Source organism: Coregonus clupeaformis, unplaced genomic scaffold (genome assembly GCF_020615455.1).
Source record: "Coregonus clupeaformis isolate EN_2021a unplaced genomic scaffold, ASM2061545v1 scaf1263, whole genome shotgun sequence".
Taxonomy (NCBI): domain Eukaryota; kingdom Metazoa; phylum Chordata; class Actinopteri; order Salmoniformes; family Salmonidae; genus Coregonus; species Coregonus clupeaformis.
Genome location: NW_025534717.1, coordinates 104011 through 130688, shown reverse-complemented (window position 1 = coordinate 130688; position 26678 = coordinate 104011). Strand labels below are relative to the sequence as shown.

Below are 26678 nucleotides of genomic sequence, written 5' to 3'. Positions count from 1 at the left end.
AGTTCACTATATTTGGGGGGGAAAAGCAGTCAATATTCACTTTTTTTTATTGGGAAGCTGCAATTCATTTTCAACAGCACATCTGTAAATGAAAGGAAATAATCAGCCTTAGTAAAACAAGCCATAGTTGGAATGTTACTGAACAATAACTACTTCACTTGGGAAGCAAACTACAACACAGTTGCACCTTATCTCACCATTTTAAACAAATATGTAACGTAGTAGCAAATTATAGAAATTGACTGCGGAACCAGCTTCTTGCATTATTCAACACCATGTGAAAAAATAAAGTATTTCTCAGTGATTTTGCTACTTTTAAAGTTTTACTGCACACAACAGTATCAATGTCAGCAATTGTTTTTGCCATTATCAAATCGTCACCTTTGACAATTTGGAATTGAAATTAAAGTGTATTTGTCAGTGCATAACTTCTCAATGCCACTGACAAAAATACTATTTCTTTCCATTGTTGGATCCATCCAATGAATCATTATTAATTCACAATAGGCCTACATTTAAACAATTCAAATGGTAAACATATTTTTTTTTAACAAGGCCCAAAGAGAAGACATTTTGTGCAAATTACATAGTCAGTGATGGCTCTTAAAAATAACATGTAACAGCTGACATGATTACAATGAATGTGTACTACAGAGTTAGGTACTGTAACATTTACTTACTGTATTCCCATGTTTAATTGCTCTAGTTAGTCATATTTAAAGACAATTTATGGATAAATCATTGTAGCAATAATTTTCTTTGTGCGCATGAGATTAGATGCATTCAGATACACCACCATTGCCACTAACCTAAGGATTGCTTACACAACACAGGAAGCAAGGGAACATTCAGGCAGCATTAAAATAACATTGTGCAAAATCACAAAAACAGAAGAATAAGAAGTAAAAGGCTTTCCATCAAACACATCCTAAATAGACTTTGCAACTACAATATCAGCCATTATAAAAACGGATTCATTAGGTAAGAATATTCTCAATATTTGGGATCAAAGGGCATAGGACCCAACTCTATTTTTACATCAGCCATGTGTCTGTCTGTGTTCCGCCCTGCTCTGCTCCACTTCCTCTCTCTTTGTGGCCGGGGCCGGGCCCTCTGTTGATTGCGCTGCTGCTGCTTGGCCAGTCTCTCTTTAGTATCCGTATCTGGCCCCTCAAAGGGTCTACTGTGAGTTGACAAACAGAAATGTCAGAATATGTAAAAGTTTTACACCCTCAAAATGATATGTTAACACAACATCCTTTTGAAAAAACAGTTATGAAAACTATAAACTTACCTTGACCCATAACGTTTTGAGTAGGTATCTCCAAAGAAGTGCCTGTAGACATACTCGTCAAGATCTTCAAAGACGTCATCGTTGTGGCCATGGTATTCATCCATGTCCTCCAGGTAGTCTTCCACACCACTGACAAAGTCTGTGAACAGCATCTGATCGTGGATGAAGATGCCGTTGTGAAAGAAATTGTTAGTAAAGCTCTCCAGCTCAGTCCAGTGGTGGAAGTGGTCAACCTCCTGCTGGAGGTAGCTGTGAAGCAGCTGGTTGAACTCATCTGCTCTTATGGGGTCCATGGCTTTGTTGAAGAGGCTCATGGATTCTTGGTAGGCACAGTCGAAAACCCCAGAGCAACCTTTGGGCACTCCTCTTTGTTGGTTCTCAGCGTCTGGGTCCTCCTCAACTTTACCCCCTGACTTACGGGTGTTACGGTGTGCCTGGAAAGAGTCGTCAGTGGATTTACGAGGGTGACGATGCAGGGGCTTGTGGGTTCTGGGCTGCCATGGTTCCTCGTCTGAGTGCTTGTTTCCATGGTCTCTATGATGCTCCTGCTGCTCACGGTGCTCAGTCTTGGCATCCTTCCTCTCGTGAAACCTCTGATCGTGAGGCCGGTAAGTCTTGTCCATCATACGTGAAGCAGAGTCCTTGAAGTGGCGGAAGGTGGATTTCACAGAATCAGAGAACTTCCTCAGATTCTCCTTCACAGCCTCTTTGGCTTTCGTTATCTGCTCTTTGTGATGGTGCACAAACTCCTTGGTGGAGTTCTTCACTGCATCAAAAGTGTCTTTCACCTTCCCTATCACGCTGTCGTTGGGCTTCTTGACTTTGGCCTGCTTGTCTCCCTTGGCCCTCTCCTCTTTGGTTTCCACATAGAGCCTCTCCCAAAGGTCGGAGCGCTGCTGCTCAAAGCTCAGTTTCTTCTCCAACTCCATGAGCCGTGACTGCAGCTCCTCTGTCTCCGGGTCGGCCTCTCCTCCGACCCTGGTGTTGCGGCTGCTCAGCTGCTCCCTCAGCTGGTCGGTCACCCTCCGCTCATTATCCAGCTCCCTCCTCAGCGTCTGGGCCTCAGCCATCAGGGCCTCCCTCTGGCTCAGGAAGCTGCGGAGGCGCTGCTTCTCCTCCTCCAGGTGGTCCTTCAGCCTCTGGTTCTCAGACAGTATGGAGTCGGCCCCAGCCCCCGTGTCCTCCAGGTCTCGGATCTGGGAGCGCAGGTTCCTCAGCTCCTCCTGAAGGGTGGACAGGGACTCCTCCTCACGCTCCAGGGAGCTCTTCAGCAGCTGGTTCTCCACCATCAGGTGATTCTGCTGAGACTCAATCTTAACCCTCTCCTCGCCAGTCTGCTTCAGTTTCACGACCAAGTCTTCTTTCTGGGCCTTGTTTCAAAACAAAAATACATAATTTGTTATGTAGCTACAAAGGAGTATTAGCAAAACGCTTAACATACACTACCATTCAAAAGTTTGGGGTCACTTAGAAATGTCCTTGTATTCGAAAGAAAAGCAATTTTTTTGTCCATTCAAATAATATCAAAGGCTAATTGATCATTAGAAAGCCCTTTTGCAATTATGTTATCACAGCTGAAAACGGTTGTGCAGATTTTAAAAAGCAATAAAACTGGGCTTCTTGAGACTAGTTGAGTATCTGGAGCATCAGCAATTGTGGGTTCGATTACAGGCTCAAAATGGCCAGAAACCAATAACTTCCTTCTGAAACTCGTCAGTCTATTCTTGTTCTGAGAAATGAAGGCTATTCAATGCGAGAAATTGCCAAGAAACTGCCGGTACTATTTAATGAAGCTGTCAGTTGAGGACCTGTGAGGCGCCTGTTTCTCAAACTAGACACTCAGAACACCATTTCTCAGAACAAGAATAGACTGACGACTTTCAGAAGAAAGTTATTTGTTTCTGGCCATTTTGAGCCTGTAATTGAACCCACAATTGCTGATGCTCCAGATACTCAACTAGTCTCAAGAAGCCCAGTTTTATTGCTTCTTTAAAATCAGCACAACAGTTTTCAGCTGTGATAACATAATTGCAAAAGGGCTTTCTAATGATCAATTAGCCTTTTAAAATAATAAACTTGGATTACCAAACACAATGTGCCATTGGAACACAGGACTGATGGTTGCTGATAATGGGCCTCTGTACGCCTATGTAGATATTCCATTAAAAATCAGCCGTTTCCAGCTACAATAGCCATTTACAACATTAACAATGTCTACACTGTATTTCTGAATAATTTGACGTTATTTTAATGGACAAAAAAAATGTTTTTCTTTCGAAAAAACAAGGACATTTCTAAGTGACCCCAAACTTTTGAACGGTAGTGTATGAACAACAAGGGGAACCGTGAGGCTTAAATTAATAATGAAGATGGTTAAAAGTGAAACAATGACACAAAATTAAATTTCTTCACATTCAGACAAATAAACGACAAATCAATTAATGGTGAATTTTGTTGCAGCATTTTAATCTTTAGAAATGAGTCCACATTCAATTTATATTGAAAGATCCACCACTAGTGTTACATTTGAACCGTAACTTGTACTTGCATGTTACCTGTAGCTGGGCCTGTTTGGATCTGAGATCCTGGTTCTCTTTAGTAAGCTTGTCCATAATCCCTGTGAGAGACAGCACCATGTCACTCTTGTCCTTTAGGTCTTCTCTCAGACTCTTAACCACGTCCTAAATGTGTGGAAACAGCATCACCAAAGTGAGCAAAAGCATTGCTATAAGATGAGAACCCTCTTAAACCTAATCTCACTCTACAGTTAAGTGGAGTGGCAAAAATGGTTCAAGGGGGCAAGAAGCCATCAAAAACAAAAATCGTAGAGAATCCTTGCATATAAAAATATTTATTGAAGATGAATAGTCACGTAACATGGAGAGTTTAAATGCGAGATCACAACAGGATGAAAGGACAAAATATCAGTTGAAGGGGCCTCCAGAGTGGTGCAGTGGTCTAAGGCACTGCATCACAGTGCTAGCTGTGCCACTAGAGATCCTGGTTCGAGTCCAGAATCTGTTGCAGCCGGAGACCCATGGGGCGGCGCACAATTGGCCCAGCGTCGTCCAGGTTAGGGAAGGGTTTTGCCGGCAGGGATGTTATTGCCCCATCGTGCCCTAGCGACTCCTGTGGCGGGCCGGGCGCAGTGCACGCTGACACAGTCGCCAGGTGTACAGTATTTCCTCCGACACATTGGTGCGGCTGGCTTCCGGGTTAAGCATGCATTGTGTCAAGAAGCAGTGCGGCTCGGTTGGGTTGTGTTTCGGAGGACACACAGCTCTCGACCTTCGCCTCTCCCGTGTCCGTACGGGAGTTGCAGCGATGGGACAAGACTGTAACTACCAATTGGATACCACGAAATTGGGGAGAAAAACTGGTTTAAAAAATATATAAAATATATATATATCAGTTGAATAACAAAGCAAGCACTATCTTCCTTTATGTGCAATCAGTGAAAGCATTGAGAAGAAGATTATGAAAGTATTTTTAACATTAGCATATGTGCTAACATGCACCTATAGGTACAGTGCGGACATATTTGAATGCAGCAACAAAAAAAAAGTTAACTATTAAAGCCTTATGTAATGAGTCTAAATACAACATCTGGAGTGAATCTGATGTATGGTTCATGAGGAAAATATGACTGCAGATGATTTTGAGCATTAGCATTACATATGCAAAGAATGAGTTGTTAATAGTTTCCTGGTTTTTGAGATATTTTAGCATATTAGCGTATACGCATCTACTAGTGTGGCCATCTTTGCATGCATCAACATTATTCACTCTTTAGGGACTATTTTGATGAGTCCAAAGACCACATTTGGAGTGAATCTGACTTTTAGTCCATGAGAAGATGTTTTAATGATTATTTTAAGCATTAGCATTAGTCAAAAGTGAAATTGTTAAGTTTCCTTACTCTTAAAGATATCAATGCTAAACTTAACATGGTTCATCATGGTAATGTCTTTGATGACCCTAAAAAGTTGATAGGCGATTGTGAAGTGGATTTACAAAGGATTTAAAATGGACACATAAAATCTGATTTCCTGATTATTAATAACTCAGCCATCTTTTAACCAATCCCTTAGCTTTTCTCAAACGAAGTTGGCCCTTCTGGTTTAAACGTTTTCCAAAATGTTCAAGATGGAGCTAAATCTATCCTGATGGACTTTATGGGTCCTTGAGGCAAATTGGTTCAGCATAAGTAAAGACACCTACATACAAAGTTAAGTCTCTAGGTCAAACAGGGCGGCGGATATGAGGGTTTAAGTGAGACTGCTTATAACACTGCCACCTTTAGGCCAATCGGTGCCATTATTTTTGTCCAAGTTACTCATGACCTCTAGTTTCTGTGTGCCAAATTAGGAAAAAAGTGACCAATCAATGCTTAAGTTATTTGACCATGTCAAGAAAATAAATATCTAAGCATAACAATAGGTTTCACAAAAACAAGAATAGGCTGCAATGTATTTCGATACAATGACCTCATTGCCTAAAGAAACATTTTGCTACTGTGTGTCATACTATTTGAGATCAGAGGAAAATGTAACCACGTTAGATAGTGTTTGACCACTTCCTTTGAGACATAATAAAAAATAAAAATAACATCCTTCTGTGTGGTTGGTGGTGAAGAAGATACATTATTTTGCGAGCAATTTGCTCACTGGAAGGAGCAATAGTGTGCTTTAGTTAAGGCATAAGCATACTTATCATAGAAGTTCGCTTTTCTTGAGATAGAATAGTGAAATGAGTGTACTGACTGAGCATTGCTGTAAAAGTTGTGGATACGTCAATTTAATATTTCTAAAATTGAAACGCTTAAAGTACTTCCTTAAATACGATACTGATAGGACTACTGGCACTTTAATGGCTGAAATCAGAATGTGTTCAGTCAAAAAAGAATGAGAGAATTCTATAGCTGAAACAAAGTTCACCAAAGATATATAAAAAACACAAAAAGAAACAGAAAAGTTAGGAAGAAATCAGTTTCTAAGACAGGGAAAGAACATGTATTTTGTTTAATTATGCTAATTTATTTGTGAAGGATAATGAAGAGGGAGGTGGCTTATGATACCTAACCGTATGTATCAAGAACTCTTTGCAGACCTTGTTGATGACATTTGGTCCTTTATGACACTGATGCTGCAGATCTCTTGAATCACCAAGTTCGTTCACTCCACAGATCTTCTCCACAATCTTCTGCCTCTCCTGAAACTGTACTGTGCCTGTGTTAGAATGAAATATTAGACATTCCCTTAATTTTCCATAAGCATAGGCATGATTCACCAGATGATAACACACATTCAAGAATAGTAATGCAGAAGCAGAAAAAGTTGTGGGAAATGTCCACATGTTAGGTGCAATAAAAAGGGTTCCCATTCTTGGACAAACAAACATTTCAAGACTTTTCCATGCAGACCAATTAGAATTTCCTAGATTCAAAACTATTTGGTGACATTGATCAGCAGTGGCAAAATGTACACAATAAAAGCAATTTGTTATTGTGTGTATTGTTATTGACTTTTTATGACCACACTCGCTGGCAAATTAGAAAACCCCTGATTTTCCATGTGTGGGATGCAGGTGTTGGAATTCCCTGAAATTCCCTGACCCTTGGGAAAATGGGAACCCATTGTTACCTCACCTTACCAAAGACGGCACAAGAAAGTAATATACTACCACACACAAAAACAGAAAATAAATTGACTTACATTTGTCAAGTGACCCATCATGAGTATCTGGTTTGTAGACAACTCACAAAATGTGCCACACCTATATGATTAAGTTTATCAGTCATATTCAGAATTTGAACTTTCAGCCAGCTCTGAGCTGCCAATAACATTGGAAAACTGATTGCTTATTGACTACAACCCAGATACTGTATTACATGTTTACATTTTAGCCATTTAGCAGACACTCTCATCCAGAGTGACTTACAGGAGCGATTAGGTTTAAGTGCCTTGCTCAAAGGCACATCGACAGATTTTTGACCTAGTCGGCTCGGGGATACGAATCTGCGTCCTTTCGGTTACTGGCCCAACCCTCTTAACCACTAGGCTACCTGCCACCCTATGACTGAATGATTTGTTTCTGCACATAACAAACATTCTGATGAGGATGGATTCAAGAGGTCAACAGAAGCACTGTAATTCTCTTTTCACTATCTTAATAGGATGTGTATCCTTTCAATATGATCAAATCTATCTACATGTAGGCACTTGACATGCTTTGCATAATCCCACTAAACACACATAGGTTTAGTTTGTGCTATTCAAAACTACTATGCGGTGATGACACATGACATTCACATGACATTATCATGACTTATGCACCTAAGCAAGTTGAGTTAGACAATTACCCTCAAACCATCCACTCCATACTGTACCTTCAAATGTTCCTAGAACACAAAACCAACACAAGTTAAAACAGCTAAAACAGCCCTCCTTGTGAATTCCTTTTACCAATGATTCCATACTCATAATGAGCAACATTGAAATTCTTCATCACATACAGTACCAGTCAAAAGTTTGGAAACACCTACTCATTCAAGGGTTTTTCCTTTATTTCTTTTTACTATTTTCTACATTGTAGAATAATAGTGAAGACATCAAAACTATGAAATAACACATATAGAATCATGTAGTAACCAAAAAAGTCTTAAACAAAATCAAAATATATTCTACATTTTAGATTCATCAAAGTAGCCACCCTTTGCCTTGATGACAGCTTTGCATTCTCTCAACCAGCTTCACCTGGAATGCTTTTCCAACAGTCTTGAAGGAGTTCCCACATATACTGAGCACTTGTTGGCTGCTTTTCCTTCACTCTTCGGTCCAACTCATCCCAAACCATCTCAATTGGGTTGCAGTTGGGTGATTGTGGAGGCCAGGTCATCTGATGCAGCACTCCATCACTCTCCTTCTTGGTCAAATAGCCCTTACACAACCTGGAGGTGTGTTGGGTCATTGTCCTGTTGAAAAACAAATTATAGTCCCACTAAGCGCAAACCAGATGGGATGGCGTATCACTGCAGAATGCTGTGCTAGTCATGCTGGTTAAGTGTGCCTTGAATTCTAAGTAAATCACCGACAGTGTCACCAGCAAAGCACCCCCACACCATCACACCTCCTCCTCCATGCTTCACGGTGGGAACCAGACATGTGGAGATCATCCGTTCACCTACTCTCACAAAGACACGGCGGTTGGAACCAAAAATCTCAAATTTGGACTCATCAGACCAAAGGACAGATTTCCACCGGTCTAATGTCCATTGCTTGTGTTTCTTGGCCCAAGCAAGTCTCTTCTTCTTATTGGTGTCCTTTAGTAGTGGTTTCTTTGCAGCAATTTGACCATGAAGGCCTGATTCACGCAGTCTCCTCTGAACAGTTGATGTTGAGATGTGTCTGTTACTTGAACTCCGTGAAGCATTTATTTGGGCTGCAATTTCTGAGGATGGTAACTCTAATGAACTTATCCTCTGCAGCAGAGGTAACTCTGGGTCTTTCTTTCCTGTGGCGGTCCTCATGAGAGCCAGTTTCATCATAGCGCTTGATGGTTTTTGCGACTGCACTTGAAGAAACGTTCAAAGTTCTTGAAATGTTCCGGATTGACTGACCTTCATGTCTTAAAGTAATGATGGACTGTCGTTTCGCTTTGCTTATTTGAGCTGTTCTTGCCATAATATGGATTTTGTCTTTTACCAAATAGGGCTATCTTCTGTATACTAACCCTATTTTTTTCTTCCATCTTGTCACAACACAACTGATTGGCTCAAACGCATTAAGAAGGAGAGAAATTCCACAAATTAACTTTTAACAAGGCACACCTGTTAATTGAAATGCATTCCAGGTGACTACCTCATGAAGCTGGTTGAGAGAATGTCAAGAGTGTGCAAAGCTGTCATCAAGGCAAAGGGTGGCTACTTTGAAGAATCTCAAATATAACATATTTTGATTTGTTTAAACACTTTTTTGGTTACTACATGATTCCATATGTGTTCTTTCATAGATTTGATGTCTTCACTATTATTCTACAATGTAGAAAATAGTAAAAATAAAGAAAAACCCTGGAATGAGTAAGTGTGTCCAAACTTTTGACTGGTACTGTATGTACCAATACTTTCCCATGATGCTTACCATAGAAGTGACCAAAGCCCATGCTGATGGCAATGAGGAGGGCTACTAGGATACATTTGTTGAGGGTGCCGCTGACATGGCCTTGAGGTGGGGGAGCAACGCGAGGTTCTTGCTGCACCTCCTCCTCCTGTACCTCCTTCTGCTCCTCCTCTAGAGTCTCCTCTCGGTCACTGTGGTCAGACTCCTGCACCTCCTCTCCAGGCTCAGCCACAGAGCTAGTGGTGCTCTTCCTCACCCTGCGCCTCCGCACTACTGGGGTGACCTGCTGTTCTCCCTCATCCTCACTGCTGCTAGAGTCTGCAACCACAGGCTGCTCCACAGGGAAAACTGCAACATGCACACACCCACACAAACAATTATTAGTGCACTGAACCATAATTACAAGGTAGACATGTAGTAGGTTGACATGCTTGTAAACCATGCGTATGCTGCTAAAATCATTAACAGCACATTGCTGCTTGAAATATTGTTTTAATTGCCCTCATTGATCTAGTAGCAAAGTGCGGTCCATGGCAATATATCAAGTATCCATTCAATTCTAATTAAAGAGCAACTGCCCCTAAAAAGCAACTTCTCGTTTTGAAAACGGCCTATGTGGCATCGATATGAGTCAGAAACAGTTATTCTACTGTCAAAATTGACTACAAAGTGTAAATGGGATAATTTTGGTCAACAAAGATTTGTGAGATGATAGGAAAAAATAGAATGTCACAGAATGAAGGGTACCGTAACAGTTTTCCTTGGGTTGGGTTAATTCCATCCTGCCCACAGCTGGCAGCACCCAAGTAATCATCAATTCAGCGCTCAGCTGCAGGCGACCCGATCGTAATGCCCATGGTCAATTTGGTATGACATTCGATCCCCCCTTACCCCACAATTTTTTTTTTTTTGTAAAGTGGTTATCCCACTGGCTATAAGGTGAATGCACCAATTTGTAAGTAGCTCTGGATAAGAGCGTCTGCTAAATTACGTACATGTAAATGTAACTCGATATCCTTATGGGGCTATTTAGGGACCTTCAGTAAATTACACAATGTACATGGGACAATATTTTAAAATGTCAATAGCTCCAAATTTACTTAAACTTAAAAACCTCAAACCAGCTATAAATTGTGGAAATTAAAATATTGAAAGAATTGAATGAGACAACTAAAAGATGTGCAACATGAAATTATTGTCCCATTTACATTGTGTAATTTATTGACGGTCTCTAACTAGCCCTAGCTATAGGTTATCCAATGTCAAACCAATTTTGCCACAGCAGTACACCAGGGCATACCAGCGGCTGAAGCTAATTGGCTAAATAAGTTGGCTAGCACTAACTAGCCTAGGCGACATCAAGACAAGACCTGGCTAGCCTTTCAAGTTATCTAGAAGGGTGAGTGCTTGTGTACTGTTTTGGCAGAGTGAATGTACAAACGCTTGCCACGTGCAAACACACACACACAAGAGACATCCACATTAAACCACACCCCCCCAAGAAAACTCTTATTTGGCTTCAGTCATGGCTGCTGCATTTCTCAATGACCACGCTGAAAAACTAGGCCAAAACAGGAAGTTCAACCCCTTTAAAGCCTATACATTGTTGTTTGTAAAGCAGGGCTCTCCAACCCTGTTCCTGGAGAGCTACCGTCCTGTAGGTTTTCACTCCGACCCTAGTTTAGCACACCTGATTCTAATAATTAGCTGGTTGAAAAGCCGAACATTTACATTTTAGTCATTTAGCAGACGCTCTTATCCAGAGCGACTTACAGTTAGTGAGTGCATACATTTTCATACTGGCCCCCCGTGGGAAACGAACCCACAACCCTGGCGTTGCAAACACCATGCTCTACCAACTGAGCTACAGGGGACCCATGTGATTTACAACGGAGGTTGGAGCAAAAACCTACAGGACGGTAGCTCTCCAGGAACAGGGTTGGAGACCCCTGTTGTAAAGCTAGGCTTCGTGACATTGTTGCACATTAAACTGGGGAAACAAAAATAATGCTTTAGTCTTCCAGAGGAAATGCCAAACCTGAAAAACTGTCCCACATTGCTGTGAAAATGTATGTGCTTATGTTTTGCTTAACAACCAATAACCATTGATTGCAAAATCTGATTAAGACATCCCTCTGGTAATGGGAGCAACATGTAAACAACATGCCTCAGTATCAAGTTTTATCTAGGTTACATGATCACAGAGGTGACCCCTAGCCTAAAATTAAAAGAGAAATACAGGAGACAGACTAACAACTAATCAAATATTCTGATAACAATATTTTATTTGAGAATGTTTGTATATAGGCTAGGCTAATTATACATCAGGTATATCAGTCAAACCAATGACATTCTGCCAAATCATCACTGGGACAACTTCCAGTTGTTAAGCCGAAAAAAACACACACCATGCTGAAATACCAAGTGTTTTGTTTCACACATTTAGTGGCGGTTGCAACACCCTTCAAAAGAAGCAGAACTTGTTTACATCGTCGGACAGCATTTGCCCTGACAACAGCTTATCAGGGTAGGCCTGCTACATTGTGTTGAGCAAGACAAGCAGCACACTATCATATTCACACCAGTCCAGTTTATACCACCTGAGAGAGAACGGCTGCCAGATATCTGCCCTTTCAGATGACAGCCCAAGTCCCACAGACTTTGTGGAAGCTTCCAGTGGCCCATCATCAGCCTGGCTTTAGGACAAGGGGAAGGGAAAGGGATAGGAAGGAGTGCTTTGTTGGTTTCTTCTGTTTGTCGTCATGCCCTATCTGTTCTCTAATCCACTTACGCTGCTTGATCATCACCAGACCATCAAACCTTGCATGGAAACATCTCTAACTTTGAACTGTGAAGATAGATACAAATGTATCTCAATTCTCCAATTTACCTCATACTGGAATTCATTGAAACATCCCCTAAAGGGTGTGTTGGGTTGCCCTACCAGTCTCTGCAGCACTGAAGGTGTATTGGCTGCTGGAGGAGGTGCCCAGGTAGAGCTCCTCACTGACTGCTCCCTCTTCCTCCTCCACTGTCTGCTCATCCCAAGGCCCGAGCTCAGACTCCCTCGTGTCCCCCAGAGTCACAATGTCAGAGTGGTCGCTGGAGGAGCACAGAGTCACATGCTCGTCCCCTGTCACCTCACCTCCAGCCTGCAGAGGATATTCCACATGGTTGGCATAGGGACTGGAAACATAGCGACATCGGAATCATACAAATATACAGCTGAAGAATGTTTTGTTTTTATCCCTCACCTCAGACAATGTCTTGTCTAAGGTTTCTTCTTTCAGAGTGGCATCAAGAGATGACTCACCCCTCTCCTCAGTGCACTCAGCTGAAACATATTTAGAGGACATTTAAAATTTGAAGACAAGTTGAATACACACCATCTACTGTGAGCATATAACATCTCAATACCGCTATAAAATGTGTTTCATTACAGACGGTTAAACCAAATTATGTAGTGTTTTTCTGATACATGTATATTACAATGTTGTAACAGTTTTAACCCAGTTGTCAAGAGATTTTTTTTGTAATATGCCTAGATTTTTCAAATGGCTTAATTTGTCACAACAGGGCATATGGTAACTCCTCCTACCAGAGAGAGAGGCGGGTTGGTTCTGCAGCAGCTCTGGCTCCAGCACTGCACTCTCTGGAAGATCAGGCCCACATTCCAGGCCGTTCTCTGGCCCCAGGGCCTCAATATCTGAACCCTTAGAAACAAGCCTACCATATTAGCCTACCACATTTAGACAACCCTACATGAAGGCATACCGTACTATGGTCTCCAGTTCACTGCATTAACCATCAGACTTTCAAATTAATCTAGACAGTCGGCATAATGGCAATGACTGGCAAAAAGGCACTCAAGAAGTAACTAAGATTACATTAAACTTTGAAAGAGTAAGTCACTGTAACAGTAATATCCATAGGCCAGTCCCATTAGAGTGCACTGAGGAATTTCAAGGGCTCTGGTTCCTAGTACTGGACTATTGGTCCTACAAGGGTTACCTGAGAGGGACTCAGGTGCTCAGGCTGATGGGGAATCAAATAAGGACCCAGGTAGGGTCAGGAAGACTTGACTTACCTCATTACTTATGATAGTCCACCCACAGGAGGACTCTGTGTCACTTGAGCTCTCTGACATGGCTCCGCCAGCTGGTAAAAACAATAGAGCACACTGTAAAAAAAACGCATGGGGATTTTTTATTTTTTGCACAAGAGGAACATTTTAATACTCAAATGCAAAATGTATCATTCTGCATAAAACCACGGTTCACTGATATGACATTGAGATAAGAGAGTTCACAACAACAGTACACAGACATTGCAGCATAATGCATGCCTTGCTGACAGGGGAATGTCTAGCTCTCGAAAACCCTTCTTCTCCATATGTAGGGTTTTCAGCCATTACATTAGACTACATTTGGCTCCATGTAAACTACAATTCCGACATTGTGTTTTAACATTTAGAAAAGTCAATCATCGCTTTCAAAACGGTTTTCGAAACATATGCTGATATGCCATGTCAGCAAGAAATACTCTTCAAATAAAAAAGAGACACTTACTGTAGCTGTTTTGCACAGATTCATACACTGTGTGTGCCTCCAGTTGACGAACTACACTTCCTCCCCAGTTAGCTTACACCAAAGATTATGGATATACTGACAAGATACGTGTCTCCCTAACAATGGGAGTCGTTGTCCACAAAGCGGCACGGCGGGCTGTCTAGCTCCTGTCTATCCATTCTTTGGGTTGGTGGATACATCTCATTATTGTAATCCTTTTTTCAATATTCGATGAGGGTTGTTGACGTCAACCACCTGTATTCAATGGAGAGAGATGCTATGCTACTAGCCTCATGCCATGAATATGCATAGCCATCTCGAGACAACTCCGATATAAAGGGTTTTTTCTCAAAGTTGCCGGGATATCACGTGTCCTACTTATATCAGTACACTTGAAACAACTTATGCATCACAAAACTTATATTCGAGCAAATAAGCCATTAATTTTTTTGTTGAACAAATTCAACACTCTCATTGACCTCCATACAAAAACTCCTTGCTCAGTAGGCGAAAAAACCCCACCTAAAGGAGGGAGACAGATTTTCTGCCGATCTTCCTCTCTGCTTACACACAGGTGTTCTGAACACACTAGATACCTAATTAGCACAGGTGGCGAACTATGTCTTCCATAAACAAGCGCTGTAATGTGGCGATATGGCCGTGTGGGAACACTAACCCTATAAAAGGTGTGTAGTAATAACCTTTTTGTTTTTTGACAAATATGTTTTACTGATATGAAAGATACATTACTTATGTTTCCAAAACAGTACCGCAAGCGATGCGTGTTAATGTTTAGAGCAAGCGTCGGGACACTTAACACAACCCCCCCGTCAGAAGATACTATCGTCAATATGTGCTAAAGTAGTTTGCGTCTATGAATGGGGTAGGGAATGTCATGCTGACCCCCTTTGCTGGTGAATGATTGCACCCATGCCCCATTTTTTGGGGAGATCGAAAACTACTTGTATGTTTCTCTGTATAGGCCTAATCTTTCTGCAGCAGAACATGATAAAGAGTTGATACAGCTTTCAGAGTACCCAGTAGTGGTTGTGTAGAACGTGGGTTGTAGGTGGCAAATGTCAATCCCACCACAACAACAACATTTTGGTATACTGTTACTTTACCACATAACTAGTTTACTGGTGAACGAAAACGAAGCCTAGTGAGTATTGTTGATATTATTTCTCTACAAACCCAGTTTGGTGTGCGTGGTTCAATGCATGGGGGCCTGTGTAACTGCACTGTGCAGGATTGCAAAACTGCTCTCGGCCCCTGCGATGCCGCCAGCTAGTTAGCAAATGAGGAGTCCAATCCGCAATCGATTATTCAACAAATGGATGCCTGAATATATAGCTAGCTACATATGTAGCTATGTAACGTTATTATATGCACATAACTAACAATTATCATGATAAGAAATGACAATCAGGTGAAAATGCGAACGGAAGGGTGTTTTCTGCAAACAGCTGCTGGATAGACTGACATTTAAACAGCTTCTTGCTAGCTACCTAACAGTAATAGCTAGCCGCTAGCACAGTTAGATAAACTAGCTAGCTAACACGTACTAGTAGCTAAGTTATCCTACTCTGTAACGTCAAGAAACAAGAAGTATGACTTACAAACCACTCTAACCTGACAAAACATCAGACAGTAATATCATTACCCAGTAAGTTTCCAACGTAGAAAGTATGAATTTCTGCAAACGATTCTCGATATTGCAGTCACAATTGCGCACTCATTGCTTCATCAATTTCAATTCAACAACAACACAATCAGCGTCTCGTCGGCAACACTAAAAAGAGTACTTCCGGATCTAGGAATTTCGAAAACGTTCTAAATAAAAGTCTCCCACGTAATTGTAGAAAAGTGTAAATAACTTGTATTTATTCATGATATGAAAAATAACTTTAAACATTAACAATGAAGGGGGCAGGCAGCAGGGTAAGGTCAGGGGGAGAAGGGGGCAGGCAGCAGGGTAAGGTCAGAGGGAGAAGGGGGCAGGCAGCAAGGTAAGGTCAGGGGGAGAAGGGGGCAGGCAGCTGGGTAAGGTCAGGGGGGAGAAGGGGGCAACAGGGTAAGGTCAGGGGGAGAAGGGGGCAGGCAGCAGGGTAAGGTCAGGGGGAGAAGGGGGCAGGCAACTGGGTAAGGTCAGGGGGGAGAAGGGGGCAGCAGGGTAAGGTCAGGGGGAGAAGGGGACAGGCAGCAGGGTAAATTCAGGGCTTGCTCAGACACTGAAAGAGAGGACAAAGACCTCTGGATTATTCTGCTATTTTAATTGCAATTAATTCTGTTATGCAGCACAATGAAGAGATTGATCATGCATTTTGGAAGGAAGTTGCCCAAATTCTGCAATGGCCAACTGCTACAAAAAACACAGAAAGGATTCATGTCGGGTGGCTTAAGTGGAAAGATGAGAATTTTGATATAGGCCTATGTGCTTGTGTTATGCAGTTAAAGGAAGGAGTAGACAGAGATAGTAAAGTGGTGGAGTCTGTGCTGGACACTGGTGTTATAATAATAATATGCCATTTAGCAGATGCTTTTATCCAAAGCGACTTAAAGTTACAGTGGGGGAAAAAAGTATTTAGTCAACCACCAATTGTGTAAGTTCTCCCACTTAAAAAGATGAGAGAGGCCTGTAATTTTCATCATAGGTACACGTCAACTATGACAGACAAAATTAGAAGAAAAAAAATCCTGAAAATCACATTGTAGGATTTTTAATGAATTTATTTGCAAATTATGGTGGAAAATAAGTATTTGGTCAATAACAAAAGTTTCTCAATACTTTGTTATATACCCTTTGTTGGCAATGACACAGGTCAAACGTTTTCTGTAAGTCTTCACAAGGTTTTCACACACTGTTGCTGGTATTTTGGCCCATTCCTCCATGCAGATCTCCTCTAGAGCAGTGATGTTTTGGGGCTGTCGCTGGGCAACACGGACTTTCAACTCCCTCCAAAGATTTTCTATGGGGTTGAGATCTGGAGACTGGCTAGGCCACTCCAGGACCTTGAAATGCTTCTTACGAAGCCACTCCTTCGTTGCCCGGGCGGTGTGTTTGGGATCATTGTCATGCTGAAAGACCCAGCCACGTTTCATCTTCAATGCCCTTGCTGATGGAAGGTTTTCACTCAAAATCTCACGATACATGGCCGCATTCATTCTTTCCTTTACACGGATCAGTCATCCTGGTCCCTTTGCAGAAAAACAGCCCCAAAGCATGATGTTTCCACCCCCATGCTTCACAGTAGGTATGGTGTTCTTTGGATGCAACTCCAAACATGACGAGTTTAGTTTTTACCAAAAAGTTCTATTTTGGTTTCATCTGACATTCTCCCAATCCTCTTCTGGATCTTCCAAATGCACTCTAGCAAACTTCAGACGGGCCTGGACGTGTACTGGCTTAAGCAGGGGGACACGTCTGGCACTGCAGGATTTGAGTCGCTGGCGGCGTAGTGTGTTACTGATGGTAGGCTTTGTTACTTTGGTCCCAGCTCTCTGCAGGTCATTCACTAGGTCCCCCGTGTGGTTCTGGGATTTTTGCTCACCGTTCTTGTGATCATTTTGACCCCACGGGGTGAGATCTTGCGTGGAGCCCCAGATCGAGGGAGATTATCAGTGGTCTTGTATGTCTTCCATTTCCTAATAATTGCTCCCACAGTTGATTTCTTCAAACCAAGCTGCTTACCTATTGCAGATTCAGTCTTCCCAGCCTGGTGCAGGTCTACAATTTTGTTTCTGGTGTCCTTTGACAGCTCTTTGGTCTTGGCCATAGTGGAGTTTGGAGTGTGACTGTTTGAGGTTGTGGACAGGTGTCTTTTATACTGATAACAAGTTCAAACAGGTGCCATTAATACAGGTAACGAGTGGAGGACAGAGGAGCCTCTTAAAGAAGAAGTTACAGGTCTGTGAGAGCCAGAAATCTTGCTTGTTTGTAGGTGACCAAATCCTTATTTTCCACCATAATTTGCAAATAAATTTATAAAAAATCCTACAATGTGATTTTCTGGAAAAAAAAATCTCAATTTGTCTGTCATAGTTGACGTGTACCTATGATGACAATTACAGGCGTCTCTCATCTTTTTAAGTGGGAGAACTTGCACAATTGGTGGCTGACTAAATACTTTTTTCCCCCACTGTATGTGTGCATACATTTTTACTTATGGGTGGTCCCGTGGATCGAACCCACTACCCTGGCGTTACAAGCGCAATGCCCTACCAATTGAGCTACGTGTTAATCAGGTGCTTGAATTAATTGAATCACAGGAAGGAGTAGTAAAGGGTGGACCTAGTGCTATAGTAGGAGTTGACTGTACTGATAGTGACGCTGTTGTCTGTTGTGATAAAGTTAACTGCGGAGTTGACCGTACTGATAAAGGCATAGATCAGTATGAAAAAAAACATTTGAAAAAAAAAAAGTATGCTCTCACTAACTGTAAGTCCCTCTGGATAAATGACTTAAATGTAAATCAGAATAATTTGACACAACAGATTATAACCCCCAAATTTGACACAGAAATGGTATGGGGGTGGTCATGATGTTGGGGAGCACCAGAAAGTTAAGACTTGCCAAAGAAAGAAAGAAAAACAAAGTTAAGATGATCATGCAATTCAATGGCAGTACATGCCGTCATGCAGCATAATGACAGATTTGATTTCCAATTTTGGGAGGAAGTTGCCAAAACTTTGCAATGGCCAACTGGAACAACCATTGTCACTAATCGTAGTATCAACATTTTTAGGAATATGTGGGACAAGAATATAAGTAAAATTCAAAGTCTTGTTAATCAGATTGAGGAACAGGTTGAGTTGACCAACCCTTTGAGCCTGTCACCCATATGTAATGATAGGAGATAAGGATGACAGCACAAACTTAAATCAGTGCAACAGCACAAACTTAAATCAGTGCAACACAGTCAAAGACAGTACACTAATTGATACAAAAACACCAATAAAACACAAGAGTGGGGAGGAGAAATGCAGTGAAATGTAAATATGGTGAGGAATGGGTCACACAGCAAAAGAAACCCAAAACACTATTTTGTTTCTGAAAATTACCAAATAACAGTAAATGAGCAATGCTAGCATGTGCAAATTGGTATCAATTTGATTGCATTGGCCTATCTCCAGATAGTCAAAAGGATGTAGAATTTGTTACTTTTCTATGCAACTCAGAATCATGTCGAGTTCATGTACAGCCATTGCAAAATGGATTTAGTCTTAAAGCGGACTGTGACACTTTTATACATTCTATTGCTAGTGACAACAAGGTGAAATTAAACAAAATGGTACAAACAGTGAATGTAAATGAGGCTCAGGTTCAAAACCTATTGGAGAGTTTAAATGAGGGATTGTCAACTGCTCAGAGAAGACCCTCAGACTGCCAACTTAATAAGCAAAATGTACACACTTTTGAGGATAAAGAACCTGCTTCTGATTTACATCCTGATGTAGCCAATAATTCGTATGACGAAGTGTCAGTGGTGCAGCTCAAATAAAATCTCAGACACCCAAGATATTGGGAATTAATACTACCACTTAAAGACAGAAAGTTGTGGTACAAGTTGTCATACAGGTTTATCAGATGAGGAAATCATAAGCTCTATGACAACTGACTCAGATGTACAGCATGTTACTGGAGAGGTTGATGTCTAAATAAGCGAAGATAAACTGAAATGTGTTTTGTCAGATGAGGCTAATTTTGGATGGTTCAGGCATACCACTCCAAATAATGGTATGTTTACATTGACTCGGAATGAATGGGAGAGGGTCCATTTGGAGAGAAGTGGTAGGTACAGTATTTGGTTAGTAGAGAACCTACAGTCTTTTGCACCTCACTTTAGCTGAGACAGTAAACTTTTTCCTCTACAGTGATACAATCCAAAATGTATTCCATATACAGTGAACTGCATTGCTGGCTATGTTCTGTTGCATGGGTAAATAGTCACATTTACATTTTAGTCATTTAGCAGACGCTCTTATCCAGAGCGACTTACAGTTAGTGAGTGCCCCCGTGGGAAACGAACCCACAACCCTGGCGTTGCACGCGCCATGCTCTACCAACTGAGCTACAAACTCTGAATTACCAAATAATTCGTATTTATTAGCAAAAGATAATAAGACAACTGCTGGGCACAGCACATAGCATTATGGTTCCACAGAACTAGGATAAGACACGAGGCTTTAAGCCACTAGACTAGGCTATATAATCATCCAGGAATACAGCTCAAGCAAACTGGAAATAAATTAAAACTGTGACAGGATCTGTAAGAACCAAGAAAAACGTTTAAGCATAGCACCAGTCATATACATAATATACAATGACATATTAAAAATATATAGAGTAGTAATTCTCTTTAGTTTAGATTTTCCCTGATGTAGTTACAATTTTATAACAATTGTAACATTATGCACGATGACTCATTCAGATAGCGCTTCACCGCAGACTTTTGTTTTGAAGGAACAATCGGAAATCCGGAAGTCTTAATGTTGCCACTGGGTCGCGAATGTTGCTGCCATAACGCTAATAACAACACAGACCTTTTGCGAAGCTGAACAGCGTGTTCACACGTGATGAGAGAGAAGTGTAGTTTTAAGTTTGAGTTTGCATGAATTGAGCACATATCGTTTGCCGAAGTTGGAAACTACTGCTCCCAATATACTATGGTCTCTGGATCACGTGATTGATCAGCTGAGAAATACATGTGATACATGTGTAGATATAAACGAACATACTAAACTCGTGATTTTAGCCTACTGCAATGAATATGTCAATGGGTTGGCTTTATTCAATACGCCCAATTTTTATGTAAGGTTTTTATAAAAATAGACACAAGGCTTAGAATGAAGAGCTATGAAGGAAGGAGGATGATCCTTCCGATCTAGTACATCTACATCTATGTAAACTGTCGAGTCAAAACCGTTGCTAAGGAGGGTAGCTAGGGTAACCAAAATCCTGAATCCATGACGGAGGTCTGTCCCTTTATACACAATCTATGGTCTGTCCTCCCCAACCAACTATCAAGGTAAGTCTTACTTTAGGAGTTTACAAAGTTTGTCTGACCCTTGTAGTGTTTCATAAAGCAGGGTTTCCCAAACTCGGTCATGGGGCCCCCCTGGGTGTTTTGGGTTTTGCCCTAGCGCTACACAGCTGATTAAAATAACCAACTCATCATCAAGCTTTGATTATTTGAATCAGCTGTGTGTAAGGCAATAACCAAAACGTGCACCGGGGGGAGGGCCCAGGATCGAGTTTAGGAAACCCAGTCATAAGGTATGCTGATATTCAGAGAGGCAGAGGTAAAGAGATCGGCCCAACTCGGCGGAAAATCTGTCACCCACCAAGCAAGGAGTTTTTGTATGGAGGTCAATGAGTGTCGAATTTGGTAAACGAAAAATGAATGGCTTATTTGCTATGTTTATTTGATTGAATAGACGTTTCGTAATGCTTAGGTTGTTAGTGTACTGATAGAAGTAGGACACGTGACATCCCCGCAACTTTGACAAAAAACACTTTATATCGGAGTTGTCTCGAGATGGTTATGTATATTCATGGTATGAGGCTAGTAGCATAGCATCTCTCCATTAAATACAGGGGGTTGACATCAACAACCCTCATCGACTATTTTAAAAAGTATTACAATTATGAGATGTATCCACCAATCCAAAGAAAGGATAGGCGTGCTGCTTTTTGGACAACGACTCCCATTGTTAGGGCAGAGAGACCAGTATCTTGTCAGTATCCATAATCTTTATTATATTTTGGGAAAACCGAGTTTGGGAAACCCTGGACTATTTGATATTTATGTTTTATTTTTTCATCACCTGACCTTCTAGGTAGACTGTTGCGTAGGCCTACCAATGTCGGCTCCTCAACAGCAGGAACAAAGCAGAGCCCTGTGTGCAAACCCTGGGAATCCTGTTTTCTCATGTATGATGACCCCAGTTGTTAAAGACACTTATTCTGTGCCATGGGCGAAGCCTCAAAGCCCCTTCTACAAGATCACCTCAAGTGACTATGGGGTTAGTCCTCCAACATTTGAATCATAACCCTGTACCTACCACCCACTTTCACAAAGATTCACAGAAGACCTTGGGAACTGTGGGATGTTCCGTGACAACTCCTTCAATACAAGTCTTGATCGAAGCAGGGTATATGACTGCCCTAACTTGCAAAACACTATCTGATTTGATTGACATGGTATAACATTGTCTTGGTGTTGATTAAACTACCTGTTGGACCTTCACTCCATGGACAATGATTGGTGTCCCGAAAACGCATAAAAGCTGTACATTTAAGTTCTACAATATACTTGTATCATTCTACATACACACAAAGTAAAGCATATTTTTACTTGCACTTATGTTATTTGTGACATTATACAGAAACACACTAATAGTGGGAGCAAATTACAATGTTTGACTTTTTAAAAAAAATATTGTATCACTATAAACACATTAGGCTACATTGAACAAGTGGGCTATCAGCATTCATTGTAAAGTGTTCCTCATTGCAAAAATGTATACAAATGTCTTAAATTATTGTTTTATTAATTCAGGACAGGGTGCACTCCCTTGGATGATTTGTCTGATTTTGTGTGTGTCGGCTTGTAGAGTTTCATTTTGAGGATCAATCTTCAAAGCAGCCTGGTAATCTTGAAGACCTATGAAAATATTTCCAAATGAGAAAAAAAGTTTAACTGACTGCATAGGCCATGGTAGGCATAGTCTGCTAAACCAGCTGTCCCTACTCCCTAGCCTAGGATATCCACAGCAGCATTATTTCAGTCACAAGGCGAAAGTAGGCTTTTCATTCTGGGCAGAACAAACAAAATAGAATCTACTTTTTAGCCAGCAGAGGTCGGTGTTACACAGGGTAAAGCACAAAACACCCATCTCTGGGGCTACAGTACTTAACAAATACATTAGCTCCTTTTCTTTACACATGGAACTTTTTGTCTAAATCTGTAGAAAAAAGTCAAAGGTGCTATAACTATACTAATTTGTTAAATTCAGTTGTCTTTTCTCTTTTTTGCATTTCACTTGTCCAAGTATGAATGACAATGAGGTCTAAAACTAAAATAGAAAGTGCCAAGGGGAGCCATGTAGCATTGAGGCTTGAGAAATGCCCTTGTTGACATTGCACAGACCTTCAGTATAGAGCTCCAGTTCACAAAAAGCTGTGCCTCGTCTTACATGGGCTCTTGTTCTGGCACCTGCATTGCCAGCCACGGGTGGCGTCAACAGATCAAGTGCCTGCAATGAAAGATTGTGGGTATGAGGAAACATTGTAATGTCATATTCTATACAACCAGCTCTTTTACCAACGCTCTTTTACCAAAGGAAACATTTACACAAGAAAGATGAATACTGACCCAAGAGGAATCCTCAATGGCTTTATGAAGATTCCTTAGTTTCAAGTGACAAGCAGCACGGTTTGAATATATGGCAGGAATCGCTCTGTTAAGCTTTATGGCAAGGCTGTAAGCATTGATTGCAGCCAAGTAGTTACCAGTTGCAAACAATTTGCTGAAAAACATGGAGGGAAGACATTTAATATTAACACTGCTTCATTGTTTGATGATCACTGATTTTGACAATATTAGCCTACTTACTCGCCTTTCTCCTTTAACCAGTCAGGGTTCCTCTCTTCTTCTGTCAGGTCCTTCAGCTCTGCCAGGTCTGCATTTATTGCCCTTCTGGCCTCGGCCTGCTTCTGAAGCCACTGTTCCAACAAAACACAAACATATGATTGGGTTGGCTTGATAAAATGTAAAAAATAAAACACAACAACATGACGCTACCTCCCAATAGGGAACCGAGAATGGACAAACGCAACTCTTACATATCCCGTGTCCATAGCTTAAAGTAAAGACAAAGCAGTCAATACCCATATTTAAGGGCAATTCCACCACTTTTCAACTTCCTTTTCCTTATCTTCAGCATAATAGCAGTGTCTACATATGTGAAAACGGGGCATTTCTAAGTTAAAATGTTCTACCCGATGACATAATCAAAAGTTAACATTTTAAAAACTGTGATTTTCAAACACTGAGATTCACAGTGACGTGGGGAGCAATAATATACCTTCCCTCTGGCTAGAAACTCGTTGCAGGTTTTGAAAATCACAGTTTTTCTGACTTTTAATCCTACCCTGTGATGTCACAGATAAGCATTTTTTAGGACTGTTCTTATCTTTTTAACCACGGATCATAGAAACTGTTTTCACATACAGTATGTAGACACTGGTATGGTGCTGCAGATAATGAATATGAGGTTGAAAAGTGGCGGAATTGCCCATTAATAAACCAAAGATTCACTGATGAAAAAACCTGGTTAATACTTGAAAGTGGAAAGGGAAAGGACGAGTTTACACCTCTTCCTCCTCTGGTACTCTTGATTCTCGTAGGGCCGTGGGAAACACTCGCGGTGTGAACTTGATTTGAATGTTGCCTGTGGATCTTGGAGCTGGCAAATCCACCTGTTTTTTCTTGCTGATTGATTGAACACTGGTTTTCTGATCTATGTAAGAAACAAGCAGATGATATTCATTACGGAATACTCAACCAATCAAACATATGATTGCAGAATGTACAATTCGATTGTACCAGAGTTTTATTTACCATGCTTGACCTTGCATCTGTCTGATGTTCTGGGTACATGTATCTTTTCCGATCTGCTTTGTTTGTAAACCTTGATTCTCTGACTTTGTAGCTTTAGTTGGGCCTCCTCCTCTGCTATTTGCCTCTGCTTCAGTTTCCATGCCTCCAACTCTGCTGTTGCTTTCTCACGTTCATCATCCTTCATTTTCTGGATCCTGGCTCTCTCTTCTTCTTCAAGCTGAAAATATCAAATAACTGAAAATTAAAATGTATTCTTAACACAAATTACACAGAATATATTTTACAAGTGTATCTCACCTTCATCATGGTCTCAAGTGCATATTTCCTTTCTTCTTGTGTTTTCGTAGCTTTGGCTTTCGACTCAGCAGCAAGCTTTTCCTGGGCTTTCAGGAGTGCTCTTTCCCTGATCTCTCTCAATTTGTCTTTGTCATCTAAAACAGATACACACAAGATCATTATAATATCTTCTTTGTGGAATAATACCAATCAGGATCAAATGTAATACATATAATTAAGTTGTAAAAACACTGTGACTACTTTGCATAATGTATAGCAGCTGCTATACCATGGCATTGTTGAATACTTGTTTCTGATTGGCTTGAAGGGCATTCTAGAGCGTGCATTAATTACCTATAAGGCACGGTATATCAGCAGGGTAGAATTCAATGGCTTTAGTTCATTCTTACATGTTCTATGTTTGAGCTGCTTTTGAAAGCAAAAGTCGAATTGAAAACATTATTGGCATTACTGAATTCGATTTCAATAATAGCAAGCTAGGACTGATGGTTTGGTTAGCTAAACTAGCAAGTCTGTTTGTTTGGTTACCAAGGCAACTACTGTAGCTAGCCTATCTAGTAAACTTGCTAGCTATGTCAGTGGATGTTGAACACATTTCCAGCAGCAAATGTGTTAAATTATAGCCATGGTATGAAAGGGTTATAATCAACTCGGGGCTCTATGCGTTCTCTGGAAAATAATGCAACTCCATGGAAGGTTTGTTCCACTCTGCCAGCGCATCTTCAATGTCATTCATTATTTTCCAATGCATAGACCCTCGTTGATTATCCCTTACTTAGCTAACTAGACTAATATCTATATTGATGTTAGCTAATGACTTACTGTTATTAATCACAAGGTGCTCCCACAGTCTCTCCTTCTTTTTCTGCAATGTGAAAACTGCAACTCCATTTCCAATTTTTGCTGTGCTTTTGTCATCATCTATTGGCTCAGACAGGAAGGCTTCAAATAAAAATGGGGGGAAATTTACCTAAATGAAGGAGGCAAGCCAAAGCAAACTGATTACCAAAGCAATTGCCCATTTACTACTGTTGACAACATTTAGATAGGTAGCTAGCTAACGTTAGCTAGCTAGCTTTAGGGTGTTTCCAAAAAAACGTTTACCTTCAGATATTCGTCTGTGGAAAAGATGTCTACTTTCCCAACCTTTACTCCTTTTAATGGTACATTTATGTAAACAATCGTTTCTGTCTGTGTCCATGTGTAATCTTTGACAATCAAAGGCATTTCAAACCAATTTATAGTTAACTTTCGGTTGCTAAATTTCTGTGAGTGTGTGGTGGTAGCTACAACATTGGCGGTTGCCAAGGAAGAAGTAAAGTTGTTACAGCGAACGATTGATGTACTTCCTGTCTCAAAGTTTGGCGCTAGTTAAAGGGCCACTGCCAGGCCAGCCTACATTCAGATCCTAGAGGCCAGCTGGACTTGAAGGGTTGAAGCAAAGAATATCTGATAGTTCTAAATGTTCTGATGTAGTGTTCCTAATGCTCTAAGGGGCTATTTTTGAAGGTGTAAATCTGATAGCCCAACATTTTCACACATAAAAGCGATGACACGATTTCAAAGTTGTATTTATTAAAATAAGTTTGGCAATAAAATCTTTCAATTTAGAAAAAAGAGTTTGTGGCATCAGTAATATTATTGCATACATTCATTATAAAGAACAGAATACAAAACAAATGATTCTGATAGTTTAATTACTGAAAGTTAGCTTGGTCTTTCAGTAACAGATAAGCTTTAGGTCATTGAAGAAATTAAACCATATTGTTCATACTAC

The 26678-nt window shown here is 40.8% G+C and overlaps 2 protein-coding genes across 9 annotated transcripts; both read right to left on the bottom strand.

The window, feature by feature from the left end:
• Positions 1–29: 29 nt before the first annotated feature.
• Positions 30–15759, bottom strand: LOC121540893 (cell cycle progression protein 1). 7 transcript variants are annotated; one of them, XM_041850016.1, is made up of 11 exons: positions 15643–15759; positions 13499–13591; positions 13010–13124; positions 12666–12745; positions 12356–12563; positions 9433–9759; positions 7656–7694; positions 6404–6522; positions 3850–3975; positions 1295–2664; positions 30–1183 (listed from the first exon to the last, which is right to left on the bottom strand). In XM_041850016.1, exons 2-11 carry the CDS (start codon positions 13556–13558, stop codon positions 994–996), a joined length of 2634 nt encoding a protein of 877 aa, XP_041705950.1. In that variant the 5' UTR covers positions 13559–13591; positions 15643–15759; the 3' UTR covers positions 30–993. The 7 variants fall into 7 exon arrangements, with proteins under 7 accessions (XP_041705950.1, XP_045073812.1, XP_041705949.1 ...); XM_045217877.1 differs by having other exon boundaries at positions 7683–7694; XM_041850015.1 differs by having other exon boundaries at positions 13499–13569.
• A 6414-nt stretch (positions 15760–22173) lies between these two features.
• LOC121540891 (dynein axonemal assembly factor 4-like) lies at positions 22174–26326 on the bottom strand. 2 transcript variants are annotated; one of them, XM_045217876.1, is made up of 9 exons: positions 26006–26326; positions 25724–25871; positions 24902–25035; positions 24605–24821; positions 24358–24503; positions 23597–23706; positions 23357–23510; positions 23132–23237; positions 22174–22645 (listed from the first exon to the last, which is right to left on the bottom strand). In XM_045217876.1, the coding sequence occupies exons 1-9, from the start codon at positions 26126–26128 to the stop codon at positions 22521–22523; spliced, it is 1263 nt and encodes a 420-aa protein (XP_045073811.1). In that variant the 5' UTR covers positions 26129–26326; the 3' UTR covers positions 22174–22520. The 2 variants fall into 2 exon arrangements, with proteins under 2 accessions (XP_045073811.1, XP_041705947.1); XM_041850013.2 differs by having other exon boundaries at positions 25724–25843.
• Between the last annotated feature and the right edge of the window lie 352 nt (positions 26327–26678).

Excerpts from the sequence above, each read along its gene's own strand:
- LOC121540893 (XM_041850016.1), bottom strand. The coding sequence starts at position 13,558 with ATGTCAGAGAGCTCAAGTGACACAGAGTCCTCCTGTGGGTGGACTATC. Across the intron at positions 3,976-6,403 it reads GACCAAATGTCATCAACAAG|GACGTGGTTAAGAGTCTGAG; the intron begins GTCTGCAAAGAG and ends CCACACATTTAG. Across the intron at positions 2,665-3,849 it reads CCAAACAGGCCCAGCTACAG|GCCCAGAAAGAAGACTTGGT; the intron begins GTAACATGCAAG and ends TTTTGAAACAAG.
- LOC121540891 (XM_045217876.1), bottom strand. The coding sequence starts at position 26,128 with ATGCCTTTGATTGTCAAAGATTACACATGGACACAGACAGAAACGATT. Across the intron at positions 23,238-23,356 it reads CCATTGAGGATTCCTCTTGG|GCACTTGATCTGTTGACGCC; the intron begins GTCAGTATTCAT and ends CTTTCATTGCAG. Across the intron at positions 22,646-23,131 it reads ACTGGAGCTCTATACTGAAG|GTCTTCAAGATTACCAGGCT; the intron begins GTCTGTGCAATG and ends ATATTTTCATAG.